General features: G+C 39.9%; 1 protein-coding gene and 1 long non-coding RNA gene across 3 annotated transcripts in view; both read right to left on the reverse strand.

Annotated features, from left to right (window-relative positions):
* Positions 1 to 2,316, reverse strand: part of SLC39A12 (solute carrier family 39 member 12) — a 114,477-nt gene extending 112,161 nt beyond the window's left edge. Inside the window, exons 1-2 of one of the 2 annotated variants that reach the window (XM_079107502.1) lie at positions 2,107 to 2,316; positions 905 to 1,250 (exon numbers count right to left, since the gene is read on the reverse strand). In XM_079107502.1, coding sequence (XP_078963628.1) covers positions 905 to 1,165 — 261 coding nt within the window. In that variant the 5' untranslated portion in view covers positions 1,166 to 1,250; positions 2,107 to 2,316. The remainder of the gene's footprint in view (positions 1 to 904; positions 1,251 to 2,106) is intronic. The other variant, XM_079107501.1, reaches the window with a different exon arrangement.
* Positions 2,317 to 7,976: 5,660 nt separating this feature from the next.
* Positions 7,977 to 15,063, reverse strand: LOC306642215. The gene is made up of 3 exons (XR_013758425.1): positions 14,794 to 15,063; positions 13,490 to 13,585; positions 7,977 to 13,038 (listed from the first exon to the last, which is right to left on the reverse strand). It is a non-coding gene; the product is annotated as an uncharacterized lncRNA (long non-coding RNA).
* Positions 15,064 to 16,653: the final 1,590 nt, after the last annotated feature.

Here is a 16,653-nt window from a genome sequence, read left to right on the forward strand (position 1 = left end):
TCTTCCTCCCCAAATCTCATGGGTCAGGAATGGGATGGTGAAGATCAATTTCGTTTGGTTTTTGTTTGCAGTTATGTTAAGACACAGGGCTCTACCTTGTACACTGTTCTTATCACCCCCTCTACCATGGCACCACCCACCCACAATGGGGTGGATTCTCACTCTCCAATGAATGCATATTAAAGTGATTTGGAGAGATTTTAAAAAAACCAAATCCATCCTGGGTAATTCAGTCTCCATCTGAGAAGGATAAGGTGCCAACATGGGTATTTGTGAAAGCTGCCAGCAGATTCAGAAGTGCAGCCTGTGGGGGGATCCCTTTGTAGACTAGGAGAAAGTTCTGATGTGGACCTTAGGAGCCATTGATCTAAGTTCAGGTCTGTCTGCAGTATTTCTGTCCCTCAGCTCAGATTCCTCATTATGAAGACAAGTATCCAATCATTAACTACCTACCATGAAATTTTAGAAAACACCAATCAATATCTAGAAGAAAGTACTCAAACATTGAACATTAGACAAACATCAGACTGCTATAATTATGCTACAGAAAACAAATAGCATCTATCCAACTAGTCTCTGTCAAGTTGACTGCAGGCTCTAAAAACGGATTAGAAAATCAGAAAGAAGAAAGGACTAAAAGTTCATGCTCATAAATACCTCTGAACACACAGAAGGGTTCTAGAAAACATCGACACTACTCTCTCAATAACAACAAAAATAAAAAATTCTCTCTCTTTAAGTGTTCTCTGCAAAAGGCTGAATGGTTTGTTGGATCCAAAGTATGGAAGTTATCTGACCACTTGGATTTTAGATCTGCATTTCCTTTTGCTTTGCTGAAGTAACTCTAGCATCCATTACTCTTTTGAACACACGTTGGCACCTGACCCCATTCTATTTCACTAACCAGCTTGCAATCTCCTTGCATTCCATTTGTCCTCCGGGGGCACCCCGTCTTCTCCAACAATGTTTTGATGAGGCTTCGTGAGTGGTTGAGGGGCGGGTGGTCACCAGCAGAGAGAACCTGTAGTACTTCTGCCAGTTGGCCTTGACTCCCAATGCTGCTGCTGTCCTTGGTTGAGTGTTTGTCTGTCTCAGTCAAGGGAATCAGACTGAGTAGAAAGAACAATGGCACCCAAAATTCTGAACGTTTGGTCCACAAACACATTTCCACTCTTCCTTTACTTTGAATCTGTCTTAAATGGGGTGAGTGGGTGGCTGTTCACAGGATAATCTTGAGACCAGAAGAATTTCTGTGGTAAAGGGGGGAAATAAAGGCTTCAATTATTGTGCTTGCAACACGTCTGAAAGGATTCATTAATTGGGTGGCTAAGCTGATTGGCAATGACAAGCTGTTTCTAAACAACGGGAGGTCTGTAGGTAATTTTTATAACCCCAAACAGCAGGCAGGAAAATACCGTGGCCGTCAATTTTCCAGCTGCAGAAAAACAGCCAAGAAGCATGTTAGATTGCCCATACCAAAGATTAGGGAGAGTAAATTGTCTCTTTTTCTGCAGGTGGCACAAGTTAAAGGACTGGGAGGGGAAACACCCTCCTCCAAGCTCATTGTAAAGAACCCCAAGAAATTTGGGGTCTTCATCACTAAAGTAAGAGAATAAAAATAAAGAAAAAATAAATTCAATGTATTGTCAACAAAATGTTGAGTTAGGAGGTTTCAGACAAGGAAAAGTACTAGAGGAAAATAGCAATGTTCAGAAAATACTGTTCACTCTTTAGTTGATTAAGAACCAAGTTCTGGAGAATGAATTACCTTAGAACAACAAGATTTCAAGATCTCAGAAGCCCCAATAAATCTACTCACTCAATGGCGACTAAAAGGATAGGAGATGATTTTCAAGCCAGTCAGCTTTGGAGAAAAAACAAATCTCATCGGATGATTGTTTAAGGAATGCAAAATGTTAACAGCAACTCATCTCAGAACCTGGCCCAGAGATGAGCTAATAATGACCTTGGGGTAGTAACAAAGATACCGGGAATACTTCTGAGGTTAACAGGGGGAGGGGGGGTGAGAATCTTTCTTAAGCTTCTTATGTTAGCATTTTAAAAATGACAGAGGATGATACAAACATTTCTAAACCCAGTGCTTACCTTAAGAAAGATAAACGATTATTTATCTGGAGTTCCGCAAGCTTTTAAATCTCAGAGAACATTTTGTGGTTTCATGTCCGTGTTTTTAAAATTCCTTGACTGTACGCTGGGAGCTGGAGGGGATTATTTCAGCCCAGAGAAGTTTTCAGTTGCTATGGAGAGAGCTGCTCAGAAGGTAACAATGAAGGTGGGTAAAAGGAACTTTCTGTCAGGTTTTTAGGATAATCAAATAAATCTGGTTAATAAACGTGTTCTTTTTATATTAATATTTAACTAATTTTTTGAAAGAATCATCTACAGTCATTTGCCTTTCCAGGGACAGAATCTAGGTCAAAGAAAAAAAAATTCATGTTGCAGAATAGAAGAGACTTTAGTGTTCAATCAAGATTTTTTTTTCTTTCCAACTAAATCTGTGATAACTATTTCATCCAGACTCAAACTAAGCAGTTGTTGAAAAGATAGATTCTTTAGAGCCTTACTTATCTTGAAAGGTGCAGAAGTTTAAAAATCGAAGGCATTCATAAGTAGAAGTTTTCAAACAAAATTTGTGAAAGGAGTAACAGTCTTACCTTAGAATTAGGTAGAGGCAAATGGGGAACTTTAATTAGCTGCATAGATTAGGATCCCTGGGGTCTGTGGACTTTGTGACATTCAGGCCCTGTAAAAATGCAGCCTCTGAATAAGTTATTAGTGGGAAAAAATGACTTAGGGAATAAAGTGACCAAATTTATAGGAGGAAAGAGAAGTTAAAACCCAAGACTTGAAAGTAGATAGAGAACAAGCAAATGATAACAGCTCACAGAAACCCAACGGGATGCAGAATTCAAGTCTATATATGTGTGTGTATGCGTGCAGGGAATTGGGCTGTTGGTAGGAGAAAAGGGGAGAATGAAATTGGGATAATTAGTCTTATTGATTAGTAACTGAATATAAAAATTGGGAACAGGGTGAGATAATCCTGAAAGAATGCTGGAACACCGATAGACATATGGAAGGCAAATATTCCCAGAAAATGCCAGGCTTCTCTTTAACCTATCCCAGATGACTGGGATTGACCTCAACTGTCCAGGAAAGGAATTGGCCTCTTTCTCCTGAGTTCCGTGGTAAGAGTAATTGGAGTTAAGAGTGTGGAATCAGAAAAAAAAAGAAGCAAGGTTTGACCAAGTTAGAGCAGAGTTAAAATCTTCAGAATGAGGTTCCTGCAGAGGCAGGGACGGGAGGAAGTAGGCTCCAGGCTACAGGACACTGGACCTACGCTCCAGTGGGATTTTGCTTGTCCGCTGTTGCTACCTCCACAGCAGGAACCACTTGAGCTTTGTTCAAGGCTCAGCCCTACCCCTTATTCAAAGACTTGATCAGACTACCAAAGAAAAATAGCCTAATACCTACTGGACAATTAGCTCATCCTACCTTATACCAGCAAGTTCTTGTGCTTTGCCTGATCTCTGTAATTGCCCTCATAGCCTGGTCCAGCTTCAATGAGCAGAACCTTAAACCTGCTCCAGTCCCACTGTATAGAACCTGCTCTGTTGCTGTAAGACTAGACCCAGATTTGCTCTGACTAGTATTCCCAGGACAGTGACCTTCTGGGACATGTGACCTGCTTCTCTTCCCTTATGCCAGTGTTCAGCCTGGAAGTTCCACAGGGTCTCTGATTCTCTGACTCATGGTGGTAGCTTAAACCCTTCATAGGTAGCCTGCCTGCTTCCACAACAAACCTGAAATCCACCTTTCTTAACTGTTTTACTTTCAGTTAAAACAACATCTGGGGACACTAAGTTTCATATGTTAACTGTATAAAGAAGGAGCTGCTGTTGATTGACATTTGTGAGGTATTTGGCCCACACTTGGAACTAGTCTTATCTGACACTGTGTTTGCTAACATGCAATCCTTTACTAGTGCTATCGCAGCAACTATCGCAGCAACACGGAGTGGTAGTGCAGGTTCTGGCTGGTCACTCCTTCTCCACTTCCATTCTTTGTCTTTGTGAGTCCTGGGCATCCAACTTCTTCTTCATGCTAATACATGTATTTATATATAATGTATTTATATATGTGCCCAGTCTTGATCCAGAAAGACTTTAAAGGAGCCCACCAGAATACAGCCCATAAAAGTTGTCAGCTGTGTAAGATGAGACTGAAACAAAGGAGGAATCTTGTAGGTATAGCTCAGGATTCTGTGTATAATTTGCAGGTAAAGCACTGTACAACTTTGGAATTCATATTCACTTCTATAGTAGTCAGATTTATATGTTTGTTGCAATTTGCAGCAGACGTTCTGAGGAAAGACAGCTTTGGCCAAATCACACATATGCATACCTTGTGACAGGGAGAGGCGACTTCAGCCAACCCCCTTGTGGGGTCATGTCTGGTAGTAACATCAGATCTGCCATCTATGAGCTACCCTCTCGGCCTTCACCCCAACCTTCACCTTTATGCTTTTTTCCTTCTTTTCAAAGATGCTAACCTCTCTAAATAATACTGGTGTTTATTAGCATTTATTAAGTATCTTGCATGCTTAGCACTGTGCTAATAACTTTACATTTTATCATGTAATAACAATTAACCTAGTGAAATCCTCACCGTACAATCCATGAATGCCTGGTTACACTTCCAGTAGGTGCCACAGAAATCCCGTCCCATCTACATCCAAGTTGATGCTTGAACAGCCAAGCAATGGATGCAATGTGATCCTGGTTTAGTCAGCTTTTTCCGCTGCTGTGACTAAATGATCTGATCAGCACAATTATAGAGGAGGAGAGGTTTCTTTGAGGGCTTGCAGTTTCAGAGGTCTAACCCATAGAAGGCTGGCTCAATTCCTCCGGGCTCCAGGTGAGGCAGAACATCATGGCAGAAAAGCATGGCAGAGGAAAGTATTTGGGAGTGGGGGGAAGAGAGAGAGGAAAGAAAGGGAGAGAGAGAGAGGGAGAGAGAGAGGGAAAGAGAGGCAGAGAGAAGGGGAGAGAGAGGGGGAGAGAGACGGGGAGACAGAAGGGGAGAGAGAGGGAGGCAGAGGGAGAGAGCGGGGGAGAGAGAAAGGGAGAGAGAGGAAGAGAGGGACCACTCTCCAGATACAAAATATATATCCCAAAGCCACGCCCCAATTCCCACCTCCTGCAGTCACACCCTGCCACTTCAATTAATTCCATCTGGGATTAATTCACTGACTGGGTTAACACTCTTACAACCCACCGTTTCACCTCTGAACCTTGCTGCATTGTCTCACATGTGAGCTTTTGGGGGACACCTCACATCCAAACCATAACAGATCCCATGTTTTTATTTCTAATTCCCAGCTTCATTTTACAAATCAATGTGGGGAATACACAGGTGACTCAGATAAGTGTCCAAAATAAAGGAAATAATCTGCATTTTGCTCATTTCACTTCCCCCAAAACCCCTTCAGCCCAAATATTCTCAGAGGGAAAAAAAAATAAAGTAGAACTTCCAACAAACAGAATCGTAGGCTCCCCGCTTCTAGAATGCTTGCCAATGGTACTTATCACCAGGCACTTGAATCAAATATTATTCCTTCTCTAAACTGTTCCCCTGAGTATAAACAGAGTATTCAACTGAAAAGGCAGCCTCCTACAGGGCTGCAATTATACATCTGTCTCTATGACCCTGCCAAATTACCATTATTTCCAACAATTTGAAATGTCAGTTGTTTTGAATTTAACCCTTTGGGTTGTCTTTGATTTAGAAGCTGCTAATTGTAAAAATGATAAAAGAAACAAAAGCCATCAATTTTATATGCCACTTTCAAACAATATTTTTTGCTCTATGAATAAAAATCACATATGATCACAAATAAGAACTGTAAAACAACAACCACAACAACAAAAACAAAAACAGGAAATACCCAAGAGTACTCGGGTGGGAGGGAAGATGATCTAGAGATAATGTGTGATCTTTTGGTCTGTCCCTATTATTTTAAAGTAATTTGGACCATGTGTTTAATTTTGTGGTTCATTGTTCCTATTATGATGTTGTGTCAGTCTCTTTGGTATGACTCCCAGTCATTTCAAAAGTTCACCTTTCAGAGAAGGAAGATGGAATAAGGTATGATCCAAGTTGCTCTATATGAGCCCTTGGCATTCTGAGTGAGACCAATAAACCCTTTCTCCATGAGATCATTTCCATCCAGTTTTCTGTTGGTTTGAGCCAAATGCAAACACTGGTACAGCTGAGGCAACCAATATGTCTTGTCATCTCTTTCTTTTGCTTTTTCTGAAGTGACATTTTCAGGCAAGAGGAGACGGAGGGAAATGGAGAGTTGCTGTTACCATGCATGGTGGGTGCTGTACTTCACATTTCTGGCACTTTGAGCGAATGTCTGTGTGAACAAGGCCTGTGCTGTTTCTCTGCATCATGAGTTGACACAAATGTGCTCACTCCAAACAAGATGTGTGGCTCCTCTCGGTTTTAGTGCATCAGAAGTCCAAAAAAACTCCATGGGCTCCTCTGCTTTAGGGTCTGTCACAAGGTCACAATGCAGATGTCACCAGGGTTGGAGATCCTTTAGAAGGTCCATGTGTTTGTCAGCCTTATATCGCTGTGATCGAAACAACTGACAAGGACAATTTAGAAGAGGCAAAGTTTATTTTGGCTTCACAGTTTCAGAGGTCTCAGTCCATGGTCAGCTGACTCTTGCTCTGGGACTGAGGTGAGACAGAACATCGTGACTGAACACGTGGCAGAGGAATCTTCTCAGCTCATGGCAGCCAGGAAGCAGGAGAGAGACAGAGAAAAAGAAGAAGTGAGTGTGCCAACCACAAAGGACAAAACACAAATGCTGCAGTCACACAGTGAACTACTTCCTCCAGCCACTCCTGACCTGCCTGCAGTTACCACTCAGTACAGAAATCCATTCGGGGGCTGGGGAGATAGCTCAGTTGGTAGAGTGCTCGCCCCATAAGCACAAGGCCCTGGGTTCAATCTCCAGCTCCAAAAAAAAAAAAAAAAAAAAAAGAAATCCATTCGAATTATTAATCCGTCAAATGGATTGATACCCTGATCAGGTTACGGGTCTCCTAATCTAATCATTTCACTTCTGAGCATTCCTTCATTGTCTCACACATGAACTTCCAGGGGACATCTCATATCCAACCATAATGGTCTGACTGGGCAAGCATCCCCCTTTTGAGTTCCTATGGTTGCTAGTAACCTGATGGAATCTAATCATAGAGTGACATCCTTATTTTACTGTTAGAAGTGAATCCCACCAATCCTCAAGTAGATGAAAAGGTATAGGACATGAATACCAAGAGGCAGGACATTATTGGGCGCCTTATGGTACAAGGGTAGAAGAGTGGAGAATTTTGAGTCATCAGATTACCACGCATTCTAAAAGACTATCACCCATACTCTTTTCTGAGGGAACATGTAGCTTCTCACATTTCTTCATCACTTAACCACTCTAACTTTACTTGAGTTAAAGGACCCGTGGATTAGCTGTAAATAATACCAATCAAGAGATATAGTCTCTTGATTTATTTAATTAATATTTAATTTATTATCTAATATTTCTTCAGAACCTTGAGTACTAATGTAAAATATTGGGGATTTTCTTTTTAATTTTGTTTTTATTTTTTAATTTGCTGGATCCTAAAATTAAGAACTCATTATAGTTTGAGATTTAAGGATAACCATAACCATTGCTATGGTTTGGATGTGGTTGGTCTCCCCAAGGGTTCATTGTTAGAAGCTTCATCCTCAGGGGGGTGGTGAAGGGACATGGTGTGAAACCTTTAAGAAGTGGGGCCTCCTTATAGGTCCTTAGGACAAAGTGAGCTGCCTTGGAAGACTTTGAAGTAGCCACTTAGGATCCCTGAGTTTTAGAGTGAGCCTGACCCGTGAATCTCTTTTGGCTTCCTGATTTGAGATGTGATTGCTTCCTCCTACATGTGATCTTACCATCATGATGCCAGTCACTGCTAGAACCTACCAAAGACTGAAAACAATGGAGTTCCTCTGATCTTGGGCTTTGAACCCTCAGAACTATGAGCTAAGTAAACCTTTTTATCTGTATAAAGTTAACCTGTCTCATATATTTTGTTATAGTAATGGAAACAGACTTATATAACCAAACATGTTATTTCACAAACCAAAAATATCACCATCTTCAGAAAGTTTTTAGAAAAATAGACCTCTGTTTAATGCTTTATTCTGCTTTTAAGATTAAAATTTCTCTTTTGAATAGCTTTAAACTAATGACAATTTAAAAAAAAACTTTGAACTCAAATATTGCCAAGAAAGAATAAGTTGACATTATTTAACATTATTTATATTACTTAAACTATTGGCATTGACAAGCTTTCCACCAAATAAACTATTCAATGTTTATTATTCAATAAATTTTGATCTCAGTATAAAAATGAATCTTTCTAATGATTGTGCTATCTATGTCATTTTTTAATCATTTATATTTAATGTTATATAATGACTATGTAAAATATATACATGGCAAAATAGTATATCATAAAGTATAAATGATATTTTTCCTCTTAGGGATGAAATACATAGGGTTTTCCTTCTATGTTTTATTCTTCCCAGGTTTTCTATATAAACATGTATAATTTCACATAGCCAGGAAAAAAAGAATTTTTAAAAAATGAAGATTGGACTAAACCAAAGAGTTTTCTTTGTATAGATGGTTTGTGTTAGCCTCAAAACTCTTCCAAAATGTTCCTAGAGGGTACTCTGATCTATAATCCTGAGAAGAGTGGTCCCTGTGTTTTGGAAATTATGTTATATTGTTTGTGGAGCTGAGGGTCCTCCTTTGAAACCGAATTTTAAAACCACAGGCCTTAAATTGGGCTATGGCAGCCGTGGAGTCCCACAGAACTGAGAAACAGAGCACCTGCTCCAAGTAGGACTTCTTAAAGGACCTCTGATTCTTCCTTGTTTCATTTTTAAAATAGAAGGGCATCTGTCCCTGGGACCTTTTGGGGTTTTGCACATCCAGACGCTCAGCTAATGGGACTTTCACACCCAATTATTATCCAAGTTCTACTGTGTCATTCTCAAAGAACATCCCCCACTAGTCTCTCTCCTTTTGGCTCCTTCTCCAAAGTCACCTTCTTTTGCTTCTATGACACTACACTTATCCCAGACTGCAGTGGTCCTTTCTCCACTCTCTATTTTAGGTTCCAGCTTAAATACAACTTCCTTTGGAAAGCCTCCCATGATTCCCCCTGGTGGTAGAACCTCCATCACATATGTCCTATAATACTTTGTTTTTATGGTAATTAATACATTTATATCTGTTCTTACCCATTAATGGGGCCTGGGTCTTAATCATCTTTGTATCCGAGCATCTAGCCTTGTGCTTGATAGCACTGTGAGCTGTCTACTGTAATAGAGCCACTTAGCTGTATCTGACATTACCCAGTTTGAAAAAAAAGTGGATACAAATCAAGCTTTTCAGAATCTACTGATAAAGGTAGAATCAGAGGATGGCTATGAATGAACGGAATTCCTAAGTTGGAGGAAAGGCAGGACTGGCAGCAGAAGGTGCCAGTTTAGTGAAGATAAAATGAGAGCCAGAGGTGGGCAAAAGCAGCACACTATGGAACCTCAAGTTGGTCCACCAGTTTTCCCAAGAGGACATTTCAGTAGTATGTCACTGAGGAAGTAGAACTTGCTTTGCAGTCACTTGGCTAAACCCATCTATCTAGTATTGAGAAAACCATTCCTTTTCCAAATGGCTATGTCTATCAGTCAATAGGTACAGTGCTATTGCCAGAAAATTAGAGTAGTAAAGGTGTGTGTGAGAGAAACATGGTTTCTCTTTATTTGCTTTTATCAACTTCAGTCCAACTCTGAGCCTCCATGGAGGTTGGTTGGAGAGAAATTCCATCCTAAAGTAGAACCAAAGTCCTGGGTCAAACACCAGGGAAGCCCTGAATCTGTGCTGCGCTCTGGTGATTGCTAAGAGGTCTCTCATTCCAATTCCTGTGTCTGCTTTTGTTCACTGCTCTTGCTATTTCCACTCTGCCTGTGGGGGTCTCAGAATCTTTACTGAGGCTGGAAACCTTTTTGCCTGGTTTTCGGTCCCCTCTGAGGCCTTGTTATCTAGGCCACTGCTTCAGTACTGCGGGTAACTTTCTAGTCCCCAGATGACCCCATGCCCTTGTCAGTGACATATTCCTTATTCCTCTTTTCTCTCAAAAGTGCTTTCTTCTCTCCTCTCATCTTCAAGGACCCCTGGCATCTTTTTGATGAAAATTGGCTCTTACAAAAGACAGAAGGAGCCTTTGATACCAATCAGTTCTGCCTTCTCTGTGCAAAAACTCTGGAGGCAAAAGAATACTAAGATTCTAGCTACTGGCTTGGGATATGGAAGAAAATACAGATTTTAAAATAAATAATCCCAGAATGGTTAATGTTAGGGAATCAAAGTTGTCTTTACCATTTATTTGAAGAAATGGTTCCCTTAACAATATTTGAGAAATGATTTCTAAAAAATCTTTAATAAATAATGATTTACTTATATAAGCACACATTTTGAATGTGGTATGTGAAAATTACTACTATAGTTTGTGGGGAAAACGAAGATCTATACTATCGAGGCTGTTCTCCCATGTGCTAAGTCCATGGGAGATCACCAACTATCCCCAAATAACCCTAATATGAAGGGGCTGAAGATACAGTTGTTGTTGGGGAGGAATTGCTCAACTCTAACTACAGAGGTTAGTTCTTCATCTTAATGGACTGAATCCACTGTGAAAAATAATTCCACTCAAGGATTTCCTTTTTAATTAAGATCCACAGGATTCTCTTTAAATTTGATGGTGTTGAAATTAGAAGGGAGACCAGCAGAGTAGAGGAAGGGGACCAGGGGAGGGAGGAGGAGAGGGAAAGAGTACTAGGAAGTGAAATTGACCAAATTATGTTATATGCATGTATAAATATAGTTATAATATATGCCCCTATTATGTACAATTATACTGCACTAATTTAAAAATTAATTAAAAAAATAAAAAATCTGATGTTGAAAAATGACACAATAAAAACAAGTTCACTGGACAGACACTTTACAGAAGAAGACAGGCAATTAATAAATGTATGGAAAAGTGTTCAACATCTCTAGTAATTAGAGAAATGCAAATTAAAGCAACTCTAAGATTTCATCTTACTCCAATTAGAATGGCCATTATCAAGAACACAAACAATAATAGATGTTGGCATGGATGTGGGAAAAAGGCACACTTTTACATTGCTGGTGGAGTTGCAAATTAGTGCAGCCACTCTGGAAAGCAGTATGAAGAATCCTCAGAAAACTTGGAATGGACCCACCTTTTGACCCAGTTATCCCACTCCTCGGTTTATACCCAAAGGACCTAAAATCAGCAAACAACAGTAACACAGCCACATCAGTGTTTATAGCAGCTCAGTTCACAATAGCTAGATTGTGGAACCAACCTAGATGCCCTTCAATGGATGATGGCTAAAGAAACTGGTATATATACACAATTCAGCCATAAAGAAGAATAATATTATGGCATTTGCCAATAAATGGATGGAATTGAAGAATATCATGCTAAGTGAAATAAGCCAAGCCCAAAAAACCAAAGGCCAAATGTTTTCCCTGATAAGTGGACAATGATATATAATGGGGGTGGGGGGTGGGGAGGGAGAGAAGAATGGGGGAACTTTAGAATATGTAGAAGGAAATGAGAGGGAGGAGGGTATAAAAAATGGTGGACTGAGACAGACATCATTAGCCTATGTACATGTATGATTACAGGAATGGTATGAATCTACATTGTGTACAACCATAGAAAAGAAATGATGTACCCCATTTGTGTACAATGAATCAAAATGCAGTTTGTAAAAAATTAAAAGCTAAATTAAAAAAAAAGAAATAAAAATAAAGTTCACAATGAACTGGCCAGACTGATGGAATTTCTGCCTCTTTCTAGTCAACATCATGACTTTTTTTTTTCTTGAAAAGAGAAAGGATAATTCTTTAAGAATAATGAAATTAATTTCACAAGTCTTTTTATAATCTGGATTTCTTTTAAATGGCATCAGAATAATTGATAAAACACCGCTTGTTTTAGATTTCCAGATTGAAAGAGAAGAATTCCCAAGACTTTCAAACACATTGAATTCAGAAGTAGCCCTTTGTGTAAATGTCATTCCAATGACTCCATAATCTTTCTGGATGTGATCTATTAATTAAGTGCTCTGTTAGGTATAGTCCTACTTGTAGCTTTTAATGATCAATGTGGAAATAGGAATGAAGAGGACCACCAAGGGGAAAGCTATCAAGTTCCATTCAGAAACTTTAATGACATGGTGCAGATATTGCTCAAAGTATCCGTGCTGTCTTGGATTTGTTGTTGGGATCTCAAGCATCCTTTTATACTCTGCCAATACAGTGGCGAGTATAATTTCAACACCAAATATTTCTTTCATTGATAGTTAGCATATATCTCAAACTCCTTGTTGAAAGTTGTAAGGTATTTATGTGACACCGGTCCTTCAACTCCGTCAGGGCAGGTGCCATGTATGCTATAGATTCAACTCTTCAAGTCTTGGTAGTGATCAATGTCTAAGAGATGAATCCATCGGGTGACAGCATTGATCATTCCTGTGACTGTGATTTAGGTCCCAAAGCTCAACCAAATGGACATGGTATTATTTTCTGTGCTAACTACAGAATGGCCTGATAGAGACACTAGTCACTAGGGTGATACCCTTTGCAAATGAGTCAAATGTTTCTGGAGTTTGATGTTATAATCTGTATGTTTAGGAGGACAACATATATCTGACCAGGTGCCCTTGACAAGGACCTGGCAACAGCTTTTAAGCTCAAAGTTTACATTGTTGTTGCTATTCTGTTTTGGCTGTTTACATTTTACAACTTGATGCTTCAATATCAGATGCAGGGGAAACTGAAATGTCATTGGTTGAAGATGTGAGCTAAAAAAATGTCAGAACTAAAATAAAAAATGCATGAGTTATAGATTTTGTTAGCTGCCCAGGTGTTGTGCCTGTGATAGTTCTTGAAATACCACATTTTTCTCTGTTATTCTTGTGTGTGTGTGTGTGTGTGTGTGTGTGTGTGTGTGTTCCTTGGGATGGGTGGCAGCTATCATCCCAAGGCAGAGAATAGAAATTGTTGGAGACATTGTGACTCTTTCAACCAAGAGCACTTTCATGGTCCTTGGGCTTTTTTTGGTTTTTGTCTTAGCCTGTGTTGGCAGGTATAACTTCTTGGCTGACTCATTCTGTTTCCTGTGAAGGAACAAGTGTTTTGTAAGCAGTTCTTTGATATCCTGAGGCTTGGCACGCTGGACTACACTTGGTTGAAGACAGTCCAAAGGAACACAGTGGCTTGGACAATGCAAGGGTCAACATCAGGAAGGGTTACCTGATCCTGTCTGGCTCTCCAGGCTTGTTCTCCAGACTCCTTTCTACCCACGTGGAAAACCCTGAGATTTTGCTGCCTTTTGGAGAAGGAATCTGGCTTTCAAGAAAGAACAAGAAAGAAGCAAAATAAGCCCAAGACCTATACACATCCTGAGGGGAAGCTCAGAGGAAAGCCATGGTTTCAGAAGCACCCGTTGGCTGAGACTCCTCAGAAATTGTGCCAGCTTCTTTTCTGCTTGGCAGTGGAGTTAAGTCAGCTGCTCAGGCTGGAGTCCCAGCCGTGCCTGTTTTCTTCATGTTCTGCTAGTTTGGCTGTGTGTCTACACCGGATGAGGCATGGCCCTGCATGGAGTGAAGACAAGAGACCCAGTATCTACTTCATAATACATATATTACAGGTGCCTGAGACTAGTAGCAGGTGCATCCAGCCAGGTTGCCATCTATGTGGCTCACAGCAGAAGTAGCCTGGCATATACAATATAGGAACAGACACTTCCCACAAAAGCATTTCTTGAATAATTCATCTCTCATTATAGCCTATTGATACATGGCAACACCTGAGAGAATCCTGGCATGGCCACATCAAATCAGAACTTCTTGTAAGACTCAAACTCAATAACACAAAAGGCACAGAAACTATGAAAGTGTGGCCCATCTCTTAGCTCAGAACTTTTCTGATGAAATCAAACCTTGCCAGTCAGACAAACTGTCATATTCAGAGAAGTAGATTCCTACAGACTATCACCACATAACCTCCCTTCTTCTCTGCTGGAAACTTTAAATTCCCCTCTTTCTCTGTCCCCATCAGCTCAAGAGTCAGAGCCTTTGAGTTTCAGCATCAACCTTGAGGTGGCACATGCCAATCAACAGAGCACTTCAGGATTATGTGGAATCCCATTTGGTTACATGCAAGTGTGTCTAGGATATGATAGGTAACCAGTTCCCCCATTACAATTATATCCAAGTGATACTCTGATTTTCAAAAAAACTGAGTAAGAAGAGACCGAATCCCCTTCAAAATATCCTTGGTGTTTTTTTTTCTCAAACAAGCTGATATCATTTGTTTCATCTGCCATATCTTTTCTAAAGAGAATAAAGCTGGATTACTAAATTATGACAGTCACAAGCATTAGAGGTTTCCACTTTACTTCCTTTTAGAAGATGAGCAAACGCTGATCCAAGGAGCCTGGCATTTTCGTGGGGTACATCTCTATGGTGAAAACACTCTCTTGGTGTGTTTTCACCAAGAGAAAAATGGTTCACAGCCCAGAAAAATGGTTCTTTCACGAAGATCTAGGTTCTTACCAGGACTACAGAATGTTTGGCCCTTCCTTTCCTGGGGTTCATATTCCAAGATTAGACAAATAAGGCAAATATTTACATGTACATACTCCTCAATGGTGCTAGTGAAGGAGATGCGGGGAGAGTATAGCACCTAGAAGAGAGTATGGGGGGAAGTACCGTGTTAGCTCTCCATCACTATAATAACATATCTGAGTCAATAAGCTTATAAAAAGAAAAGGTGATTTTGACTCATGGTTTTAGAGGTTCCAGTCCATGATTAAGAAGACCCATTGTTTCTGGTGGTGTGATAGCAAGCACTTGATAACAGAGGTGCACAACAGAGCAAGATCGCTTACATCATGATCCAGTGAGCAAAGAGGAAGAGAAAGGGCTCGAGTCCCACAGTCCCCTCCAAGTGCACATACCCAATGACCTAAGGACTTCCTACAAGGCCACCTCCCAAAGGTTCCATCACTTTCCAATAGCACCAGCCTGGGACCAAGTTTTTAACACATGAGTCTTTGTAGACATTTGAGATCCAAACTATAGCAAGTACAAAAGTGGATTTTAGTCTCTATGGTTCTTAGTTAATAAACAGAAAGAATAGAGAAGCTGTAGTTTTAGTTAATGCCTGTGCTCTTGGACATGGATTATGTTAGATTTCCTTTGGGAAAATTCTGTTTCAATACAACATGACTCCAAAATAGAGTGCTCATCAAAGTCATAGTCTAAGACTGCACACCTCAATCTCCTGAGATGTCTACTGAGATGTAGATTTCAAGACTCTCATGCAGGTCTATTTAATCAGAAATACAAGCATGAATCCAGATAGAAATGAGTTTTGAACAAGCTCATGTGGCTCTTAGACCCAGCAAAATTTGAGAACTCCTGCTTAGACCAGGAATCAAAGACAGACCCAGAGAATTTGAACTTTCTTGCCTTTAAAGAAAAAATATTGAATCAACAGGAAAAAAATAATCTGTGTTACTTTATAGGGTTCTTTAAAACTCCCAGGGAACTGTGTGCACAGAAACTATAATCAGACCCCTAAAGGGAAAGTCGTGATAGGAAAGATTGTCACTCATCCTTCAGGGCTAGTCAATGTGATCAATAATGGTTGCCAAAGCCTAATCAGGTAGAGCCACCATGAATAATGCTAATATTTTAAGGCCACCACAGTACAGTCAGGATCTTCTGCTGGTTCGGGAATCTTTCTGAAGTCAGTGTCACTTTCCTTTAAAGAAGCTTCCTGTCCAAATGAAAAATACTGTTCACATGATGTTAAAGAAATGCTAACACCAAAAGGCATGTTCCTGGTATGCAGTTCAGTGGTTTGGGTGAAATTTCCTGTTGAAATAGTCTCTTGATACATTTTTTATGATAATATCTATTGAGGTTTAACCAAAAACAATGTCCTAAGGAAATTTTCTTATTTGATATTTGGACACAATATCAACTCCCTAAGAAAAACCAGAAGTATGAAAAGGGAAATTATAATGTGGCAATTTTTGGTCATAACTTCTCCTAAAAAATGATTACATTATGAGAAGCTATTCTACAGCAGGAAATTTACCAACTGCTCTCCCATAACTGTGGGAGATATTACTATGCTCATGTTCCCAAGAGTTTGACCTAATGGGGAATCCTGAGGAATAATTAATACCTTCAAGCTAGTACTATTTAACATTTTTTTTTCTTCATGTCTTTGTTGCTTTGTGCTGCTTTAAGAGAATACCACAGACTGGGCAATTTATAAAGAACAGCAAAACTTAATTTCTCACAATTTTGAAGGCTAAGTTCATGTTCAAGGCTCTAACATCTTGAGAGGGACCTCTCACCTGCATGCCCCAGAGGGAAAGAAAGCTGTCCTCACATGCCGAG

This window comes from Sciurus vulgaris (assembly GCF_902686455.1).
Source record: "Sciurus vulgaris genome assembly, chromosome: 12".
In the NCBI taxonomy this organism is placed as follows: domain Eukaryota; kingdom Metazoa; phylum Chordata; class Mammalia; order Rodentia; family Sciuridae; genus Sciurus; species Sciurus vulgaris.